Genomic DNA, 22,822 nt, shown 5'->3' with positions numbered 1-22,822 from the left:
TATAAAATATGATACAAGTTACAGGGCTAGAAATCCTCTCCTTATCAAGTCATGTTTGTGTGTAACTGAGTCCCTAAGTCTTATTTTATTCTTTAGTTAAAAATCAGACAGTGCAGAGAGAATGGTCCAAACTATTTTCAATGCAAATCCCTCGGGTGTTTTGATTTTTTTCCAGAGCAACAACCTGGTTTGTTTTTCTTGTTTCAAACTAAAAACATACTGAAGCATTAAAGTGATGTAAAACAAAGAAAAAGTTGAATATGTTGTTGCACAACACTAATGGATTTTGTCTCAGGAAAAAAAGGTTTCTGGGATTTACTTAGGAATGTCTTAATCAGATTGTAGGTTATTCCAATTAAACTGCCCTAAAGAATATTAAACCAATACAACCTTATAAAACTCAGCCAACTTCAACAGTAGTTGTATTATTGGTTTAATATTACTAAGGCATTAATGTGACAATAGACAATACTGCCTCAATAATAATAAAACAATATATGAATAGCACAGCCCCATCAAGTTTTTTCTGTAGTGACTAAGTTTACTCTCACTATTTTACTGGCCCTGGGGTGATGGCAGATGATGAAAGGCTCCTCATGTGTCTGCAGGACGGACATGCGGTGTAGACGCAGGCTGCCGCCTGGTGGTGGATGTTCAGTCCTGCGCCAGGCCATGAAGCCCTGTAGAGATTTTAAAAGCTGCTGCATATCTGGTTAAAAACTATCAGACATTTACACTTGTTCTTTAACCTCGATAAACTGATCGTATTAGGCGCTTGAGTGACATGACAATAAATTATAATATAAAGTAATATTTTGGTTTTCTAATGGCTGTTTAATCCAGCATCAGTTCTCGTTTAAGTGTTTTTCATATTTTCCGTGACAGACTGATGTGAAAGTGAGATGAAAAACTTAACTGAACACATTTTTTTTCTGCACTGGGCGGACTGGTCCTTTAAAGCCACCAGATTGAACGGTAACACTGAGATGACTTCAGTTGACACCAGTGCGTAAAGTTTACTCAGCAAACCTCCTTGTGCAAGTCTTGTGTAACAGCACTAAACCACGGGAAGGGATGGGTTAAACTTTCTTGCCAGAAAGTTTGACTTTGCGTAAGTAACTGGCGTGAATTGGATAAATGAGCAGAAAAAAGGCCCCAGCCCTCCTCTCCTCTCCTCTCCTCTCTGTCAGTCCTCCTGAGAACTGATATGTTGTTCTGTGGACGAGCTGGAACTGAGAGCGCACTCCTGCTTTTCATCCACTTCCCTCAGAGAAACATCTGTGCTTGCAATACATGTCATAAATTGACTTCTTGTTGACTTACTGGAAGGGATTTGACTTTTATTTAGTTTTACTGCAATGGCAAAATGGTCACTTTTATTTTTATACTTTTTTCAAGGACTTCTTCCCCTCCTCATATTTGGGCAGCAGCAGCGCACAGCTGGCCACTGGCGGAACCGGATTCAGTGGGAGAACAATGGACAGGTTTACAGCTTAATGAGCACTGGATTAGAGTACCAGGCTCCGGTTCGCTCCAGAAGTCAGTCGAGGGTTTTTGTGAGCAGTAGGAGGGACAGCACCCGGGGCCAAATGCCGGGAGCGCACAGAGTAGCCACGCTTGTACGGCCCGGACAGGGTGAGTCCAGACAGCCCAGGACTGATCACGGTGTAGAGCCGGGATCTCTTACACCTGTACACGATGGCAGACAGTTTGCGCCTGTTAATGCTCGTGTGTCAGGGGCCAGACAGCAGCCTGAGCGCCCTTATGGAACAGGAGCTGCAGGCGCACGACGTTTTAATCCTGAACACACCAACAGCATCAACGCCTCTGCACCGTTCACAAGTTTCCCCGGCAGAAGGGGCGCTGGTAGTGTGGACACCACTGCGCCGCACACCAGAGGAGGAGAACCGGGGCCTGGTGCGCAACACCAACAGTTACGCACGGTTCCACAAGCAGTGTCCGTCTCCAGGCAACTCGATCCATCCATCCCAGCATATCCCACAACTCTGCAAAGAGAATCTGAAGCCCGGGCAGCGTCCCCTTCACTTACAGAGGATGTTTTCAACGGGGCAACCACAAATGGAGAGGACATGCTTAACGACGACCCTCGAAACCCGGTAAAAAACCACAGGAATTCTGTTTTCTACAACATGTATCCCTCAAGAGGGAGGTCAGGGCCCCGTACGCGGCGTCCGCCTGGCACAGGATATGGAACAAGTTATTTCCAAAATGGTGAGTTAAGCGTCTTAATCACATGGAACGAGTTTAGCCTTGTCAGTTAGTGTGGATTGAAACGATGTTAGACTAACATGATGGTCCAGTGGCTGTATCAATTAGGATAAAAACCTCCCCTGTCTGAGTAATCATCCACTGCATGAAAATTGCTTTTAATAGCAGATGGGTTTATGATCGTTTTAAAGACAGTTTGCACAGTCATATGACTCAAAAAAAAAAAGAAAAAGAAAGAAAAAAGCTGAATGGCAAGTAGAGAAAAAAAAAATCTCGTTTGGACTGTGGATGCCAGAATGACAGCTCAGGAATGTAAAATTTTATGTTATGCCAACAAACACAAACAGCTGCTCTCGTTTTCAGCCTGGACACTGTCTAGTTCAATGAATTGTTCTCAGCATGAATAAAATGGCAGTATTAAGATCTCAGAATTACCAAAAAAAAAAAAAACTTGGATTGACCCTTTCATTTCCTCCAGGACTGCCAGACCTTGTGCCAGACCCATATGCCATCCAAGCAGGTGCTTATGTCCAGCGCATGCAGATGTACGCGCTCCGCTGCGCAGCCGAGGAGAACTGTCTGGCCAGGTAATCCGTGGTGCCAAAAGTGATTCACCTCTTCAGCATGCACATAGCAGCACGTAGACACTGAGGCAGACACACACACCTACGTTACATACACCCACAGACATGTTTTTCCTTTGTTCTCACTGCTTGTTGAAGGAATTTCACTTATTTGAGGACAGTTTTTGGTTGTTAAAGGATAAGTTTCAAGTATCTCAGGATAGCTTTGAATGTGTTAAGATAAATGTTGTGTTGATAGAGTAATAAAGAAAAAAAGGTTTCATCTTATTATGGAGCAATGATTCTCCAACATGATGTCCTGCCAAGACATAAATGTTCTGGGTTGGTTTTCCCAAAAGCATTAAGTACAATGGAACAAACACTCTGCGCTCCGTTACTCTTAAGAAAACTAGACCTGGGAGCTCAGCCAGTAGCACTTTCCAACGCAGCTTATGCCCATTTCCCCTGTGATCCATCCAAGGTCAGCTTATGGACCCGCTGTGCGAGACATCGACTTCAGAGTCCTCCTGCGGTTCCCCCAGAAAGTGAAGAACCAAGGCACCACCGACTTCCTCCCTGTCAAGCCGAGATATCAGTGGGACTGGCACAGCTGTCACCAGTGAGTTTACACAGGCTGACATGAAATGAAATGACCTCACATCATTCAAAATATTGTGATTAGCACGGCTCCATTCAGATCTGATATAACAAGCCAGAAAAACACCCCACCCTCTGACTTCAGTTAAGACAATAAAGTTGTGGCCTTAAAGGCATTCCTGAACCCTGCCACAAGAAAAAAGAAAAGTTCTTATTCAATACTATTCAATCTACTCTACACCCTCAGGCACTACCACAGCATGGACGCCTTCAGTAACTACGACCTGTTGGACGTTGTCACCGGACGTAAAGTTGCAGAGGGACACAAGGCCAGTTTCTGCCTCGAGGACACAGGCTGTGACCCTGGGTTCAGGCGTCGCTATGCCTGCACATCCCATACACAGGTAATTTGCAGTTATAGGTGTGTAAAGTAAATATCAAATCAACTAGGTTTTGAAAGTGCAGTTTGCATGAGAGGCCTGTGCACAGCTGAGGAAACAGATACAGCTAACATAGCCATTCACACAGAAGCACACATGGCACAAACAGCATCAGAAAGTATCACAGATATCTGCAAATATGTCTAAATGTACAATTTTAAAATGACACATGGGATGAAACATTCATGGTTAATTTAGTTTTATTTTTTTATTCCATTTACATGGTTCTTCAAGTCACTTCCTCCTGATTCAGGGCCATCACACAATCTGTCACGGTCCTGAATAGGTACCTCAACAAAATCAAAAACTGGTGGAACTCCAGGTGGAGTTACAAAAACATGGTCTACTTTAAATGACAAAAAAGGAATCCGACATCCTCTTTTAATTAAACATGTGGCTTTTTTAAAATCAGAATTACATGTGTTTTCCTACCTTATACGTATAAGTGGCTGTATGCCCATGTGGCCATCCACAGCTTCCATATGTGGTGTGACAGTCCTGGATCAGGGATTGGGAAATCTGGAGGTAGTTAGCCTTGAGGTCTAGTCCAGTGAACAGCAGCATTAAATCTGAAAAGAGGTGTGATATACTGTGGAAGTGCTGCAGAAGAGCATGGTGAAATTTTGAAGTAGTCAAAAAGTTTGGGGATTTGTGAGAGACTATACCTCAGCGGCAGATACCTGAGATATCCTGACTTAAGTCGCAAAAACACTGGATCCCACACTTTCTAGACCCTCTTTTCTTAGAAAGCACCCACATTTTTTAAAATTTACACTGTCAAGTGTCTCTCAAGCCTGAAATTAGATTGCCCAAGTGAGTCATATTTTTGACAAAGCTCCTCCAGAGCCACAAAGGACATTATACAGCTGTGCTCACAGCCGTGTAAAATAAATGGAGGGGCTGTTTAAAAGGCAAATTAAGAATCATATATATATATATATATATATATATATATATATATACACACACACACATACAAAAAAAAACTATTTAGGACTTTCTGTGAGTCACAATTCAGTGAGTTGCAGACGTCATTATTTTGAATTATTTTGTGTGCCATAGGTTAGAGTTTCCTGTTAAAGTTATAATAGGTAACTTTTCCACATTCAAATGGCTAAAAATGACTAGACATATAACCAGAGAAATAATGATTTTAATCATGGTAATTGTCTGTTTCATTTGGTGTCCTGTCAATGTTGCATTAATGTTTTCCAATGCTATATTAAGTCACATTTTAATATACACTTTTTCACCACAGTCATTTTCAACTATATATTTTAACTGCATGAAGGATTTTAGTCATCAGATGTTATGCAGCTCAGGTCCCATCCACTCATGGGTTTCCATGCATCCACTCCAGATGCCTTGTTTCTGCCGAATAGCATCAGCAAATCGAATTCGTTGTTTCTTTTAAGCCCCTGATCCTTTTGTTATGGAGAGGAGGACGCCTCTGCAGCTGCAGGTAAAAACCAGTAAAGACTGATAGAGAGAAGGGGGATGACATGCAGTAACGACTCCCAGTTGTGACTTGCCTGCTAGGTGGATCAGTGGTGTGCCTGTAAAAACATCCTCAATGTCTGGTTCATTAGTTATCAAAGAAACAAAGGTAAGGAGTCCAAGATTTTGTGTCCACCAAGAAGCATAGGTGAATCACTGATTTTTAAAGTGGCAATACTTTATTTGGCGTTTCTACCGGTTTTAATCCCCTGGTCCATTTGTTTTGGACCATATCTGGTTCATAAATTAAGCAGTTAGCAGTTTTAGCTCTTAACTTTGTCCTGATATCTTGCGTCTGCCAGACCAAGCCAGTGAATCAGTGATTTCCAAAGTGACACTGCTTTATTTGGTGTTTCTGCTAGTTGTGGTCCACTGGTCCATTTGTAAAGGAAAGGTGGACACCTCTGCGGATAATTTGGCTGCTGGTAAAAACCTCTCTAACGTCCAGTTCATAAATTATCATTTAGTTAGATTGGGAGTCCAAACTCACAAAACTTCACTGATGTCCTGTGTGTTCAATGTCGGTGAATCATTCACTTTAACTGTGAACTGTGCTTTCAGTGTTTTTAATGGTGATAATCACCGGGTCTGTTTATTTTGGAGAGGATGAGACCTCTGTTCATAATTCAGCTCCAGGTGAAAACCTCCTGAACGACTGACACTGAAGAAATTCAAACCAGGAGAACTTAAAGGCAATGGTGGTGAAGACAACAACTCCTATGATCCTACACTATTTCATGACATCACCCAACACCGCCTTTTGTTATTATTTTGGTTGAGAGACACCTAGCTGCAAAAGTTACATACTGTGTTTTTAAGGTCCAAGCGGTCCAAAGGTTAAGCGAGCACAGATTTACTTTTTAAAAAATGGGTTTTACTTCCCCCAAAATCACAACTTCAAAAATGAATTAAAATAAGCAAATTTGGGCTTTTTTAAAAGAGGCCATTAGAAACAAAAAGGTGAAAACAACACAGACAATAATTAAAAGTGAGAAAAAAGAACCCCCCCCCCCCATTTCTTTGCCCTCTGTGTTTAAGAGCAGACACAGAAACTCAAAGACAAAGACAGATTCATTCATTCAGCATATCCAAACTGATAACAACAGAACAATGTAAACCAAAAAATGTGCACGCCTCATTTAGAATGATACACTATGGGGTCAAAATATGGCAATAACAAAATTCTTAACCAAACAAACTGTGATTGTGTTTTATGTAACTTAAAGTGACTGCGAAGAAAACTAAGACTGTGGTAATGATGTGGGAGAGTGCATGAAACCAAAATCCTGTCTTTGGATTTCTGTGTTGGGTGTGGTGAGACTGGATGAAAATTACCATATTTCTATTTCAGTTGTGTGGCTGTGGATAGAGCCGTGGCAGTCGCGTTATGTGTTAAAACTTTCTGTGGAAAATAGAAATCCAAACAATAAAGGCTGTGTTCAACTGAGACAAACGAGATATTGGATCAAAATATTTTCATTTTAAGTTTAGTTTATCATATCAAAGTAAAGACACCATTTAATAGGTTGCAAGGCAGTTTTTTGCAATTTTCCAAATCTACTTCTGAGAAACATTTTTCTAACTAGGACTCAGATGTATGCCAATGAAAAAAAAACATCCTGAAGACATGGGAATATTTATTATATCTGTTGTCTGGGCTCTGTGATTCTGGCTTTGTGCTCCTTAGTACTGGTTTCTTGTAACAGCTTTGATTCCAAGAACTGTTTGTATAACTTAAACTCAAATCTGCTTCATTTGCAGCATTTGTTGGAAAATAGTAGTCAAAATTGTCTAAAGAGCCTGAGGCAAAGCTTTAAACCACACTGGTGGGGTTGGGTTTTGTTTTCAGGGACTGAGCCCAGGATGCCACGACGTCTACGCTGCCAACATCGACTGTCAGTGGATCGACATCACTGATGTTCCTCCAGGAAACTATATCTTAAAGGTAAAAAAATAATGTCAGGTGAACTTTATATCAACGGTTTGGCTGCATAATTTCAGCTGTTTATGGGTTTTATTTCACAGAATGCTGATTTATTTTACTTACTTGCCTGCTCCAACTCTTCTTATTTATGATTTCTTCAGGTTTCTGTCAATCCCAATTTCCACGTTCTGGAGTCGGACTTCACCAACAACATAGTGAGATGTGATATCACTTACACAGGAATTTATGTTCAGACGCGCAACTGTCGAGTAACAAGGTAGCGTAAGAGTTTCTGTCGAACTTGATCCCTGCTTTTTTTTTTTTTTTCATTTTCCACATTTTAAATGCTTATTAAGACAAGTTTATTAATCACTGTCTAAGGAAAACACACAGTCTCCAAATATGGTGAATTAAATGTCCCTAATTCTTAAGCTCAATAAACAACTAAAACCCATTGGTTTAATTGAAAAATGTAGTGTCACACAGCTGAAAACAGGGCTGTTTTTCTTAGCTCAGGAAAAGTAGACAGATTAGAGCTCCACGGATAGAGACAGAGAAACTAATCATGTAAAAAAAGGTAAAAATAGTCTGATGGAAGTTGTGAGATGCTGTGTCGGGTCTTGTGTGTGTGTCTGTTGTTAGATGTCTACATTTTCAAATCTCTGTCTATTTTCAGGGGTTGAAATCTTCATTTCCGGTACTGAATGCAGGAGTTTGGCAGTAAACATCTCTTCCTGTACGACAACATCAACACTGACTAACAGAAAGTGCAGTTGGTAAAGTGTTTAATACAGCAGTAGCTCTGAGCTACGATCCTGCCATAGAGTCCTGTGCTGCATTTATAGCTATCAAATGCAAAAGTTTACACCAATAAACTAGTGAGGTCACCAGGTTTACTTGACTATGTATTTCTCCTTATGTGCCATGATTCATTACATTTTTTTTACCTTAACAAATACAAGTACTGTGTTCTTATAGTTTATTCTTGAATGCTGGTTTATTGCTTGAAATGTGTTTTTTGTTGTCTTTCTGCTTGATGTTCTTGCTACACATCATTAGTTGTTACAGGCTCATTTAAAGGATAAAATATTCTGTATTTTTGTTATTTGCAAAAAATCTCATGAAAAGACCAAAACCAACAATACATTCAGTCATCTCTCATAACACACTGACTTCTTTCCCTAGCCTGTGACTCTCAGCCCCAAACCCACTGATTTCTACTGAAGATGTAAATGTGGCTTTTAGAAAGTGTTGCTTTAATAGGAGTAAATGGTTTATTCGTTAGAACCCAGTGTCAGCTGCAGATGTGGATGTGCAAGTGAATTTATGGCAGCAGAACGGTGTGTGTGTGGGGGATCAACATGGGAACTAAAATACAGTACCCATGTTCATGGTAATGAAGGAGCATGTCACCCAGTGCAACAATGTCTCATTAATATATTTTTAATAGTTTTGGGACCACCATGAAGGAACAGGATGTATCAGGCCTTGGATACACACATGATACTTTTCAGGAGGAAACATTCGTTGTTGGTTTTGGTCTCATAAGAAAAAAATAGACTATCACCAGACTATAATTCTTTAACCACCTGGTGGTCATAAATATTCAGAATAGTAAGAGTAGTATGTTGGAGTATGTTTATGTAAATGTGTGCTTGCGTATGACTGAGTGAGTGGAAAATGTTGATAGCTGTAATGTAAAACTGTTAATATTGCTTGAACATTGTTGAAAACTTTATCCTATCTGTTAGATTTAATGCAATAAAGATGATGAGTGAGTCATAACATTTCTTTTGAAATAATAACCACAGACATCAGTTTAATCTTGTAAAATACCAGAATTTCAGTGAAGTAAATCCTCAGAGGTCAATGGATAACACTGACCTCTGAAAAAAATGGGAGGATTTTCTCTATGTTTTATTATAAAAATACCAAGGCCAGTTAAAGAATAGATTCGTTTGACATTCTCAAAACTTGTACGTAAGCTAGAGAAAAATAACTTGTTGATACAAAGTGACTCAGCGCTCTGCAGGAGTGAATCAGTATTTCGTCCTTGTCCCGTTGAATGGAGAAGCTTCACTTTGAGTGATGCATGCAGATAGAGGCCTCAGAGACAAACAGGCCTGCCGGCAGACACTTGGCGGCATGTTTGCTGACAGGCCTCTGTGAAGCCACATCCTGCAGGATCTTATACAACCGTGCCATATCTACTAAAACACAGCCAGAGCACGATGAATGGAGGCCTTTTCTCACTCCGTCTTCGGGTGGAGAAAGGAGTGCCTCTCAGCTGCTGGCCCAGAATTCACCATGTCATCTTCATTCACATCCAAAGTGGATTGTCTAATACGACAGGCCTTTTAATAGCACGGGGATATTTTGTCTGAGTTAAAGGATTGACATAGCCACCAGAGCATATCTCTAGCAAGTCATTCCAATATGTTTCTACCAAAGGCAAATGTTTGTGCAGCAAGCACTAGACTGTTTCAAACAGCAAAAGTAAAAACCTGTGTCTATTGTATTCACTCTGGAGTGGGTATAGAACCTCAACCGACTCGAAGATATTTTTACTTAAGTAAATCACCCCACTAAAAAAAGTTTTATATATCATAAGGCAACTTTGAATGGTGTACTGGAAAACATGCAGGCTGCAGACAATGTATGCGCTATTAAATGCACAGATGTTGGGTATTTACAATGACACAGAGCTCAGTCTCTTCTTCAGAAAGCAGCAAACCAGGGATATTAAGCCCAGTTGAAATGGTTTACGTTGGAAGTTGCCAAGGTGCTTCCCTGCCAGAGTAGATTGTCTATGTTGTTGAAAGTGTCTGGAAAATACCCCCGACTCTTATTTAGTCGACTCAATTCCTGTCTGTCTTGGAATTTCCAGGACAATATTTACAGACAATGACTTTTTCAGCAAAGGATTTCTGTACTGGAGCGTTACACTCCAGATCTGCTCCCAAACAAAAGTCAAACAAGACTGAAAGTCTACAGTTTACAATGTTCACCATTTTAATTTGGCTCGTTGGCATGTTAGCATTTGCTGATTAGCACAAAGTACAGCCGGGGGTGATGTGATGTCATTAGTTTTAAATGCTGTGGACTAAAAGTGTTGATATTTGTCAAGATGTTTTACTTTTAAAAAATGTGAACTTCAAGACGGCACTGGAGGAAAAGTCAGATGGTCACTGATGTCATAAGGATTTATCCTCTGAGGACAGTTTTTTCCCTCACCTCAAAAGTCAGACCAACAACTTCCATAGATCCAGTAAAAATTCATGGTTCTAACAAGCCGATTAGGTGATGAGTGTTGGGATGACTCTGTTGCTCAGAACTCAGCTGGCCACCTCCTTTTTGGACCAGCATGTCATTTTAAACATGTCAGGCTATAGAGAAGACAGTGACTGTTTGCTCAGCTGTGAAGCTTCACACCAACATCTGGATGAAGTCTCTCGTTAGCCTTACACAAGCACAGAGCAGCATTGGCAAAGACCAAAAAAAGAAAAGAAAAAAAAAACAAGGCTGGCCCCTTTCATTTGGCCTCAGCAAATACAGTCCAGCATACAGGTGGGTAAGGTGAGCAAGGGACAGGTTTTACCATTTGCCTGCTGCCTACACTGGACATTCTGTGGCGAGGAGAGACATTTTCCGGATGCATCTGCATGTCAGTGGGCAGTGTCTGGAGAGGTTACTAAGGGCAGGGTTTGGTATTTGCAGGTCATATTTCAACAAAGCAGGGCCACGTGAGAGCCGGCAGGGAGGTAACAGAGGAACGTGCTCGGCCAAAAGGCTGTATCTTGACAGGTTGGTTTAGGCAAAGAGCAGAGAAATTCCTCAGCAGTTCTGTCATCCCATTGAGATTAAGAACAGTGCTGAGGTCAGCCGTAGACCAGCGAGGGCGTGTAGGGCAGACACACTGGGCTACTTCCTCTCCCGGGGGTCACTTACACAACCAGTAGACACAGTGTCATAAATTTAGAGAGTGAAAACTGCATCGAGCTCTGAGACAAAACACAGAGGCGTCATCTTCTAGCGGGATTGATGATGAATTCTGTTTCTCTTTCAAGCTGGGTGGTACTGTGACTTGGGTGGTATTTGGCGGGACGGCTCAAAGGATTTGTTATTCTTTGATTGTTGATCCACTGTACTGTCTGCCTGTATGCACTTCATCTTTTACCTCAAACACTTGTATTAATTTTTCCCAGAACCAATTTGTTTTGTTCACTTTAAAACGCCTAAAGGCAGCCAGGCATGATGGAAATGGTAAGATTGTGTTTTAATGTGAGCCGTGAGACACAAGGGTTTGTAGAAAATGAGTTCATTGTGTAATTGTCTCTGAAAAATTGGTGCTTTTTTTTTGACTTCAGAGAAAACTGAAAATCCCCAGAACTGAAAATCCCTAATTGATTACAAACTGTGAATTGTAATTTTGTTACTTGGGCTCAGACATTTTCAGTTTGTCAGTGATTTATACTTTTTCAGGATAACCTTTGCAAAAATCAAATTTCTTTCAGTTTTGGTGTAACTCTATATGTAAAATATGATAAGAGATTGGAGGCTACAGTGAGTCGCTATCAGAAAGTGATGGGATGGTCGGGGCTAGCTGGTTAGCATGCTAACTCCAGTAGAAGAGAAGAATTGATAGGGACAAGAGCTGACATTGGTGTTGCTTTCCACTGCTGCAGACTGCTCTTGGTGAGTAAAGGAATGAGGAGTAAACTTGCAACATTTCTTCTAGTCTGGTAAGAAAACAGACGTTAATGCTAACGCTGGCTAAGTAGCGATAGCAGAACTTGCAAATAGCTCCATTAAACCAGAGGACAGCAAAACACTGCTTTTCAGACTAGTATAAGTTTCTCTGGAAATGAAATTTGTCTGTTCTTTCTGGCGCTTATGTAAATCTAATTTAGACACTGTTTCTAAACGACAACGTCTTTGGCATCTCTATACTGTTATTTCTTGTTCCTTAGTCAACATATACATATAAGCACTGAAATATACACTAATAATGCTATATCTGCAATAAGCTAATATCAGCCAATATTCTGCAGTGGCTAATTTATTAGTTGGCTCTAATTAACTTTAAAAAATCTATTAAAATGGCATTAAACAGCTCTATGTCAATAAAAATGTACCTCTTAAATTCAATATGTAACTAAAACCTGATCACTGTGTTTTTCCAGTCATTAAAGCCAACCACAGAAATTGCTGTAATCAGATAGAATTACATGTTATTATCTGAGAGCAGTTTCTATATTTCCTTGCCTGGCTCTGTGTTTCAGGCCGGTTGGATCTATTAGCACCTACATGTTGTTCAGGATCAGGCCATGGCCTCAGACACAAAGACCCTGGTTGTTCAGCACACTGTAGTTTTCCATCCAAAACCCTAAACAGATCAGGAAACAATTACTCTACTGGACAAGCATCGAACACCTGTGGTATTAACAGCATCCTTTTCATGTATTATTTTTGGTCAGATGAGACAAACGGGAGGTGGCGGCACTCAGAGTAAGTGTTGTTCTTGGTCTGAATCTCTGTCTGACATTCCATAGTCACTCCAGTATTTACAAAGGCCGCACAGCCAGCACCTCAGCCAGTGTGTGCCTTCTGTCTGACAAGATCCATAGACAGGGTATGTAGAAAGGCCCAGAGTTGGACAGCAGGCCAAGACATGGCCTTTCTCAAAGCCCATCAGGCTTAAGGTGCTGCAGACATTATCTAAGACTCCACGCTGATGACTGATGTTGGTTTTGCAACTTGGCATTCATACAGTATTCTGCATGACTCTTATCTCAAGATATTTGTTTTATAGTTAGATTTTAGTCAAATAGAATAGTTAAAAGGAAGGTCTTTTACAAAGCATATTTTTTATCTCACTTCCAAAACAGACCTCCCCTATGAATACAAAGCAGAGTGGTGTTGTATCTGGAAAATGGAAAATATTCTGATACAGTTCATGACTAAGCTATAAAAATATTTAGTCTTTGCTCCTGCAAGAAGATGCCAAGGGATCCAGTGCTGCACTTAAAATTCATTAGTCTGGTGCTAAAACAAGTGAACCAGGCTGAATCGAGAAATAGAAATAAAAATAAAAAATCAAACACAAAAAAACTATTGATTGCTTAACTAATTTATCATGAAAAAATGCCAAACAATTCCAGCAGTTCCTGCTTCTCATGTCTAGCATTTTAAAATAAATAATTTTCGGCAGGATCATAATGATTTTAGAAATACTGAGGCCAGGAATCCAAAGTCCTGCAGTACCAACTCCTTAAACTTTTGCAGTCACAGCTTAGCAACCATACTGTCAAGGTTTGGGTTTCCACGTATATGGAAGCATGCTGTGACCAAAACCAAAACTAAAATGAATGTGTTTTTCTGTTCAGGGAAATGCATCTTTAGCCTGAACTAAATAATCACTTTTAAAACATTATAGCTTAATTTGAACTTACTTTGCTTATTAGCTAGCCAGCTACAACTGACAGTTGTCATTACAACCAAAAATATCAATAGTTACTGGTTAGGAATGAGAGATTGATAAATGATTAATTTAAAAAAAAGAAATGAACTAATTGATAATAAAAATAATATTGAAACAGCCAATTAATTGGAACATTAGATTATTTAGCTAGCCAACTACAATTTTAGATATTTGCAAATTAAAGACTGGCATTTAACACCATTAATGACATTTATTAAGCTAAATGATTGAGCAACAAACATTGATCAGATAAAAATAATCCTTTATCCATTTCCAGATAACTGATAGTTATCCTACTGTAGCTGCAGCTTTAACTGATAAAAATTACCAGTAACTGTTGTCATTTCATCTGCAAAATCAACTGCTGTGGGTCAGAAATGACAAGACTGCTGTTGTCTTCCTCTGTCTGATCCATGGACCAATTGTTTCAAAGATAACTTTGAAACTTGAGATTTTAATCTGCCACCATCATCACTGTAAACATCACGTGCCTCTCTGATGCAAAGCTTCAAAGGTGAGACAACATCTAAGTGTCTTCAGTGTCAGCTATGGCCCTGATATGATATTTATGGTGTCACCTTGAGCTCTAAGAAAATGAAATGGGCAAATATTGGACAGATTAAATAATGCAAAAAGTAATAATCCTGAGACAGGGTTATCATGTATTTGAACATTAGCTTTAGATAGCTAGCAACAACTGATAAAAAGTTATTGTTTCAGATACAAAATCAATTGTTGCTACTTAGAAATGGCAAAACTATTTTTTTTCAAGCAAATGGATCATTGTGAGATCCATTGTTTAAAAAAATGATTATGAATTTAAGTGCCACTGCTTATGTGCAGTCATAAATTGGAAAGCTTAACAGCCTGTGTAGCAGTGATTATGGTGTTTTTGGTGCCACCTTGAGATCTGGTAAATTGAGATCAGCATTAATATTCCTGACACTTTATGGGCTAAATTATTTATCAAAAAAATATTTCTCAGATTAAGTGATATTTTTTTTAAAAAGTCGCAGTCTGGATTGTTGTCAAATCATGACACAGGATGCTTGAGGTACCATTTTTCATTTTAAACGTTGCTCTTGAGAAGTAATAGCCTGTGGAACATGAACTCACCCATCTATCAAACCTTCAGCGGCTTATCGACTTTTTACAACCTTGACTCTCACTTGCCATAAACACAATATCTAACAGCTACAGGCTGCAGACACAGCTACATGAGTGACAAGGTGGCCAGGACCGTCCACAGCTTGCATGTGTCATCCTCCATCTGCAGCTCTGCCCACCAGTGACACAGACAAAGAGAGACAGAGATTGAGGGATGTTTTGTACAGTGGATGAATTACACCAGTTCTCAGAGCGAGGCGGTGTGCTCTGATAGCAGCAGGAGCTTGTGAGAGCAGAGTGGTGAAAGTCTCAGACAAGATTTAAACAAACAGAGACACAGACGCCGGCTTCACTGGCCCAGGGCACCGCAATGAGCGCCCTGACAGAATAAGGCCATGAGAGATCACACACCGCCATCTCCAGATCAGCCCAAGAAGTATTCCTGCTGCTTCCACAACTGTTTGAGACACACTCTTAACTTCTGTTAGACACACTGAATGCATGAATCATTTGTCAGAGTCAGAGGTGATAAAATGCTGGCGTCATTTCTTTCATTTTAATTTTCAAATGTGGGACATTCAGCGGTCAATACAACATCTCTAGAGTTAGATAATTGAGATGTTAGATAATTGAGATGTCAGATGGATTTTTATGAGAAAAGTGCAGAAGAATCTATTGCAATTTAATCTCCCCTCTGCCTTTCCAACTTTCCTGTCTCCTCGCTGATTTTTCCTCTTACACACTGCGACAACCATGTAGCAGAGAGAAAAACAGTCTAAATCCTTTGATCTGTAAAATATCTGCACAACAGTTTAGATGATATAAATCTTAATATAGCAGACATTAGGAATAGGTAGCATCCAGACTGGTGTAAGCTGCCTCACAATAGATGTTTTTACAATACAAAAAAATAACAAAAATAAATTAATACTGGCACAAAACGATACCTTTATGTGTCTATGGGTTGTTGTTGCAGTTCACAGTTCTCATTATTTGCCACTGTATCTCCAGTAACAGTACAAGCATAGATTTTCACAGAGGTTTGACTGCCACTCCTCCTTGCTGCTGTGCTTGCAAGACACAGTCATGGGTCGACTCTTGGGGGAGTTTTCCCTTTGGAAATATCCCCACCTTCAGGCCGTGCTCTCTTTCCATCGGCTGACAGCTTGATGTCTCTGTGGCATCAGTTCCTGCTGGAAACATCATAGCAAAAAAAAAAAAAAGAAAAGAAAAGGAAATTTATATTCAGAACTCAGCACCTCACGCACACTCAGACTCAGTTCTGCTCCCCAATTAAATACTGTGCGCGCAATTCATGCTTCTTCTCAAGGCTTTTCTTTTAACACCATTCACTGATGGAGCCACAGAAACACAGTGATTTGGTCATGCAGCAGTGAAACACTATACAGCACATAAACATGCCTAAAAAAATACAGTACACAAGTTAAATAAATTAAAAATAATTTACATGTTGTCAAGATTTGTCAAACGAGAATATTTTTGTTTCTGAAAATTAGGTTTGAAAAAGTGGAGGTCGTGTTATATTCCAGGGCTCAACATACATGACCTCAGATATTGTTTTTGAATGAAGAAATTATTCTACAGAATGTGTCTTCTGTCATGGGTTATTTGTAGCTTTAATGTTGCTAGGCCAACGAGTGCTTTCAGGTCTGTCAATAATAATTCTTTCAGACTTTGTCAGCATTAAAACTGTTAAACTGTGAATTTTTGAAGGCTGGAGTAAAGTGTTCAGCTGCTACAGAGGAAATGAATTGAAGATAAGTGAAGGCAACTTCATAGCGTCTACCAACATCTTTACTGCAGGAATGAACCAGGAAAAAAATGATTAACTTGTCATATCAGGTGATATTAACTTTATAATCAGAGTCCTGTCTCTTGTGTTTTCTTCTGGGGTATAGGCTACTACTAACTCAGCTACTAACTCAGTCTTTTTTAGTTTTACCATGTGTCTTTATTATTTTTATTACATTTTATGTTCCCTCTGTTATATCTTCGGCTACTTTTTATGCAATCAGATTGTATCAATTTGTATGTTACATCCTTATTCCCCTATGCCCCTATGTGACATTAACTGTAAAAGTGTTATATTGTTTATTGATGGACACTATTAAGGCTAATAACCACAATAGTGGGAGCTAATGGGTCCTATCATCAGTAAAAAAAAAAAAAACTAAACCAAAAGAAACCCTCAAATATAGGGCTATTGATCTGGGGTTAAGGCTGGGGTTAGGGGTTCAGGAATGTATAGTGTGTGTGTGTGTGTGTGTGTGTGTGTGTGTGTGTGTGTGTGTGTGTGTGTGTGTGTGTGTGTGTGTAGAAGTGTTTCATCAGTCCTTTCTTGATGCTTTTCACCTTCCTTATGTGAAAGTAATGGGTATTTTTTACATATTAAATAAGAGTTGTTACAGGTGAAGAAGTACAAGTGTGTGTGTGTGTGTGTGTGTGTGTGTGTGTGTGTGTGTGTGTGTGTGTGTGTGTGTGTGTGGCTTCGTTGCTTAGCACAGAATCTGTTGTGCTAGCCATTTTAACACTGAACCTGCTCTGGGTGACTAATTCAGATGATTCAGGCCTTTAAAATGTCAGCAGCATCTGTGCTTTAAAAGACTTTGAGAGTGAAAAGTGAAAAGAAAGGACATTGTTGAGCAGTTTAGCTACATTATCTTTACAGTTGATTAAACTCTTATCTCACTAAATAAACAAAAGATTAATCACATGCACCTTTTTAACCCATTTCTATGGCTGCTGGCCTCGACCTGAGGCTGCAGCCTCGTGAGTGCGTGTCTTCTGCAGCATTATGTGGTGGGGAGCTGCTTTGCTGTGCAGCGGTGCTCCTGTTTATATGGACGTCACAAATATACCAAGAGTTTGCCTCACTCTGTTCTGGCACGTAACCAGGGGATTTTATGATTAAAACCAGATTGCGCTTGCCCAACTCAGAGTCGGCTGGAAAAATAGATTGCAGTAACACATACTCTGCACAAGAGGGAAGTACAGAAACATGCACGTCTGCCTCTGCAGCATCTGCAAAGGTGGACTTTTAGGGGAATACTAAACAGTATGCATCTGCTGTTTAATTTCCTCCTTCTGCTAAAGGGACTTTTTCACAGATGTCATCTTATTCTTAAGTCTGCTCCTAGCTCACAGTCAGTAACAATACATCTGGCGAGCGGTTCAGTTCCTCCTCATCATCACCCCCTAACAGTAAATTATGCCTATCCTGAGTCACAGCTATGATCATCCTGTAAATATAATGACTCCTCTTTTGTGTCACATGATTGGAGTCAAGTGGCTGTATGGTCTTCCTGTGCCAAAAACAACCGAGCTCCTGCCAACTCTCAGTTCCCTCGAAGTCATGACTAAGTTACACTGCAAAAAAATCCGTCTGAAGATTTTACTCTCCTTTCTGCCTTCAGAGAAAATGTAGATAAAAGAATTCTTTGAGTCGCTTGAATAATGCACACTTTGTTTTGAGGGATTAGAAATTCCTCAAATCTACTCAGAAAAGCAGAATTTTACTTCAGCTAGGGAAATCATTTTGACCACCATTCAAGAAAAACTTGAATTTCTCATTTCACTTCTTGAGACAGAAACATTTTGCAGTGTAGAGACGACTGGGAAATCATGTGACATCAACAAAAGCAGACACATTACGCCCCCTCTGCTGCCACCCACACACAGACACACACATCAAACACACACATAAATCCTTTTTCGTAACAGGGAGGAACAGTGCAATTCATTTACTGACTTTGAAAACTACGCTGCCAGTAAACATGGTGAACGTCATCACCTGTGAGCACTGACGGAAACATCAACAACACTGTAAAAGAAGAGAGAGAAAAAAACATCCTCCTGTATCTGAGCTTACCATGAGTTGTTCCCCTGCCTGGTCCCTTCTGACCGCCACTCGCTGCAGCAGGGTCTCATGTTTCAGGCCCCCATGGCACCGGGGCAGACCACCCCCCCTTCTTCACACCATGCTGGTGTTCTGGCGGCCTCTCCCGGGGTAGGCAGGGGTCCGCACAGGCTTTGGAGGCGCGTACGAGCCCTTGCCACACCGCCCATTTTGAGGGTACGGGGGAGGCTTCTGTGTTCTTGAACTGGAGGTGCTGTTCCCAATGATGACCTTCGGGTCTAGACTCTGTGAGTGGAGCTCTGAATGAGTTTGGCCAATGTGGTTGGAGTCCCTAGGGTGGTACAGGTGAGGCGGATGGCCGTTGACGCCTGGCCTTTCGTGATTGACGTCTTTACTGTGGTTGGCCGGGGTGAAGCGGCTGGTTTTGACGACAGACGCCATGTGGACAGGGGAGGGTGAGTTAGTCCTTAAGATGATGCGGTCTTCATCGTGTGGTGATGCTTGGCCTGGAGCAGGCTTGTGATTGGGCATCAGGGCCACCCTGAGGTCACCTGAATGAGTTGAGCTGTGAATGTTATTGGACGAGCCGTGAGTGCTGCAGGGCGGCTCCTCACTGAGGTCAATATTGGCTGTGAGACGATCAATCTGCTCGACTACCTGGATGATAATGAAGAGGGTCAATACTTTTCCAAACTGCAGTAAAGGAAAGTAAATTAGTACATTTGTACTGTACTTATATGCAATTTTGAAATAAAGTACTTGAATTTTATTTGCATTTTTCCAATAGAACAACTTTATATTCCACTACATTTCAGAGGGGGATTTTGGGGGGGTCCTGACCCCATCTTAGGAACCCCTAGATTAAACTATGTAACTATACATAAAGCAGTTACCTCAACCCACTACAACAGCAAATGCTACCTACACTCTGATACATAAGGTCATATATGATAATATGATGGTCTCAGGGACCAATTTCTAGGTGCTTTAACTTTTTTGCTCATAATACCCCTGTCCTTTTACTTAAGTATAATTTTATTGTAGGACTTTTACTTTTAATGGAGTCTTTTTTTAGTCCTTTCTCCACCACTGCCAAACTCTATTTACAACCACAAGCTCTGACTGTGCTAAAACCCAAGTAATAGTCAGCAGTTCAACCAGCCTTTCATACCAAAGCTGTTTTTAGCTCTCCTTTGTTTCCAACTGCCTAAATTCACAATCAGGGAGATTTTTTTCACTCAGTATGATGCTAGGCCTCACACAGATAGACTCATCGGTGAATCAGTGCTATTTTACAGCTGCATGCAAAATGGATACTGTAACAGCAAGGCATAATTTAGTATCAGTCTGAAGCCAGGCTTTTTAATGTGCTGGCCGGAGCGCTGCCAATTTCGGCAGCGTTCTGCAAAAGGTCAGTGCAAATCGTTCTCAATCACCGCTTCGGTAAGAGATGATGAGTGAGTCGCAAACAATGCAGCCACCATGCACACACACTCATTGATATGCTCTCGTGAACATGCACACACACAGATACACGACCTGTGTCAAACTGATCTGCACTGGGACTCATTTTCTCAGCATCTGAGCTTTGTGTTAATCCTTTTAAATGTCACAATATCCAGGAGAGCACGAATTAAAGGTTGGGACATCTGCACCTGACACCGACCTTCATGTTTAGACACCTGATATACATGTAACATCTATAAGAAAGAATAAACATCTATAATAACAGAGCTTCTTACCTCTTTCATCTCCACGTGAACTTGCTTCAAACCCCCCAACACGTCCTCCAGATTTGTCACCACTTGTCGGATTTGATCCCTCACTGAATCCTGCCTCCTCTTCTGCTTCACTACCTCTGAACCCTGGCTCTGATGGTCGTTGTTGGTCGTCAGTTTTGAGGTTTCTGGATTGGTGATGCCAGAGGAAAGGATGCAGGGCCCCTTCCGTCTGCTTTGGTTCAAGTGTTTTTGTGGGACTTCAGTGGGAAAGAAACCTTTGTGAGAGCCACTGCGTCTATTATAACCCTCCTCTGATCCACCCTTCTGTCTGCCCTGGTCCTGATGGCTATCTCGTTCCTCCCCTCCCTCATAGAGCACTGGCCTCAGTCCACAGTTGCCATTTGGCATGGGTAAATGACCCAGATGGGGACCATGTGGCTCCACGTGATAGTTCTCAGAGGTGTATTCACAGCCTTCCTCCTCCTCATCCACAGAGACGTACCTGACGGTCCTCCTGTGCCTGTACACTTGACCTTTGACCTGAAAATGAGGGAGGGGATGTGGTGTCCCAGCCTTAAAGGGGTGTGCCCTGGTGTCACTGTGCCCCACACAGCCACAGTGTTCTCTGACAGGCGGGTAGTGTCTCACCCCAGACTCTAGTGGGTAGCTCCACTGGGCAGGGTTCAACTCCCAGGGGCAAACTTGGCTCAAGTCATCTGAATGGCTGTAAGGGCCGGGCCCTGCAAACACAGGCCTCCTCTGTGGACTGCGATGACCACTTCTCTCAACCCTGTCCACTAGGAAATCTCTGCCTCCGACGTCTTTAACCCGAGGAGCCTGGATGTCTCTCCTGCAGTCCAGAGATGGGTGGTCTGTCTGTCTGCCTGATGATGGTTGGCATCCCGGCCCACCGTGATGGCCATACGGCTGCTCATAGTGGACGCAGTGCTGGCTGGGGCAGGGGGTGGGGGAGTTTTTGTGCTGGAGAAATCGGTGGTATCCCGTTGTTTGTGCGCCTTCTGTGTACATGTCCAAAGAAGTCCAGAGGTTTGTGTGGAAAACGCCTTAGAAAACAACTGGTTTCCTCCCCTCCCTGCTCTCTCCAGCCCAGTCATTCACTCGCTCTGTTTTCCTCATCTGCGTCTTCTCACAAGAAAACTTTTCTTCAGCTTTTTTCTCCCACTCTACCCAAGACTTCTCCCTCCCCTTCCTTCCTGTCTGTTGTTTCCCTTCTTCTTCTGTCCTGTAGTTGTTAATCTCTGCACACGTTCTTTTCCTTCCCTGGACACCCACTCTCCTACTTCTCCTAACTTTTTCTTACTCCTGCTTCTTCCTCACCCTGTAGCCCTCTCTCCTACACGGGGCCCCTCTCCCTCCCTCTCTCTCTCTCTCTCTTTCTACCTCTCCCGCCTCGTTGTTCTATCTCATTTGCTGCTGCAGGCTTCCAGTCTCTCTCTCTCTCTCTCTCTCTCTCTCTCTCTCTCTCTCTCTCTGGCTGTGTATTTCCCGTTTCCTCCCCTCCCCTCTCCCGCTCTCCTCTCTTTCTCCACCTCTTACTCCGTCTCCTGCCTCTGGTATATTCTCTCACATAGTCAGCAGTACCTGAAATTGTGAATTCCTTCTTTCTCCTCCACCTGAAATCCAGCCGCCTTGTGAGGCTCCTCCGGTAAAGGACTCCATTAATGTTTTCTGTCTCTCTGGGGGTGTGTGAAATAGTCCCAGCCCCGGTGCCGTGCTCATTAGCCCAACTGAAGCCTTTGCACTCTGCAATTAAATGCTGCCTGGGATTCCTCGGCCAGAGACTGAAAGAGGAGGGGAGGGGAGGAGTGAGGCACTGGGGGAGGTGGGGTTTCTGACATACACAGACGCGGAGTAGACAGCACTCTGAGTCAAGGAGACAGAGCCACTGCCTTTGTACAAGGGGAACATTTTCATTATTCTGTGTCTCCTTTTTTCTACCTCTCTCCCCAACAGTTCCTTTCCCTCTTTGTCCTTTGTCACTCCTGTCACTCCCACTCTATCATTTTCTCAGTTAAAGTGACTTCACCTCAACAGTTCATAACTGTGTTCAAAACTTCACTCTGCTGAGGGTAGCACAGGCAGTATAGCAGCCCTGTATAGCAAAAGTATGTCTTTGTCTCAAGTCCATACAATAGCTGAATGCCACTCAGCCAGGGCGTTGTCAGAAAAGTCAAACTATGTGTTCAAGCAATGTTAAATTCATCATCTGTTTCATCAAATCAATCTCTTCTCACTATAGATAACCATAATCTCCAGATCAATGGGACAAAAAAAACTCCTTCACACACAATTACAAAAGCAGGATAAGCAACCAAGCAAGATTTCTCTCTCTCCAAAATAGCATAAGGCGCCTGTGTTGTGGCTC

General features: G+C 41.6%; 2 protein-coding genes across 3 annotated transcripts; one reads left to right on the top strand and one right to left on the bottom strand.

The window, feature by feature from the left end:
* The first annotated feature begins 1,086 nt into the window (after window positions 1-1,086).
* Window positions 1,087-9,037, top strand: LOC139628545 (protein-lysine 6-oxidase-like). Its single transcript, XM_071490288.1, has 7 exons — window positions 1,087-2,232; window positions 2,708-2,816; window positions 3,274-3,411; window positions 3,637-3,793; window positions 7,176-7,271; window positions 7,412-7,527; window positions 7,927-9,037. The coding sequence occupies exons 1-7, from the start codon at window positions 1,359-1,361 to the stop codon at window positions 7,931-7,933; spliced, it is 1,497 nt and encodes a 498-aa protein (XP_071346389.1). The 5' UTR covers window positions 1,087-1,358; the 3' UTR covers window positions 7,934-9,037.
* A 6,327-nt stretch (window positions 9,038-15,364) lies between these two features.
* Window positions 15,365-22,223, bottom strand: LOC139628543 (uncharacterized). 2 transcript variants are annotated; one of them, XM_071490284.1, is made up of 3 exons: window positions 20,458-22,223; window positions 18,728-19,372; window positions 15,365-16,031 (listed from the first exon to the last, which is right to left on the bottom strand). In XM_071490284.1, the coding sequence occupies exons 1-2, from the start codon at window positions 21,463-21,465 to the stop codon at window positions 18,830-18,832; spliced, it is 1,551 nt and encodes a 516-aa protein (XP_071346385.1). In that variant the 5' UTR covers window positions 21,466-22,223; the 3' UTR covers window positions 15,365-16,031; window positions 18,728-18,829. The 2 variants fall into 2 exon arrangements, with proteins under 2 accessions (XP_071346385.1, XP_071346386.1); XM_071490285.1 differs by having other exon boundaries at window positions 15,365-16,028.
* Between the last annotated feature and the right edge of the window lie 599 nt (window positions 22,224-22,822).

The sequence above is a fragment of the Trachinotus anak genome, unplaced genomic scaffold (genome assembly GCF_046630095.1).
Source record: "Trachinotus anak isolate AG129_WGS33_773 ecotype Australia unplaced genomic scaffold, CSIRO_AGI_Tana_v1 ptg000012l, whole genome shotgun sequence".
Taxonomy (NCBI): Eukaryota; Metazoa; Chordata; class Actinopteri; order Carangiformes; family Carangidae; genus Trachinotus; species Trachinotus anak.
This window is presented reverse-complemented; position numbering and strand designations above follow the sequence as displayed.

Excerpts from the sequence above, each read along its gene's own strand:
- LOC139628543 (XM_071490284.1), bottom strand. The coding sequence starts at position 21,465 with ATGTACACAGAAGGCGCACAAACAACGGGATACCACCGATTTCTCCAG. Across the intron at positions 19,373-20,457 it reads TTCACGTGGAGATGAAAGAG|GTAGTCGAGCAGATTGATCG; the intron begins GTAAGAAGCTCT and ends ATTATCATCCAG.
- LOC139628545 (XM_071490288.1), top strand. The coding sequence starts at position 1,359 with ATGGCAAAATGGTCACTTTTATTTTTATACTTTTTTCAAGGACTTCTT. Across the intron at positions 3,412-3,636 it reads GACTGGCACAGCTGTCACCA|GCACTACCACAGCATGGACG; the intron begins GTGAGTTTACAC and ends CTACACCCTCAG. Across the intron at positions 7,272-7,411 it reads CAGGAAACTATATCTTAAAG|GTTTCTGTCAATCCCAATTT; the intron begins GTAAAAAAATAA and ends TGATTTCTTCAG.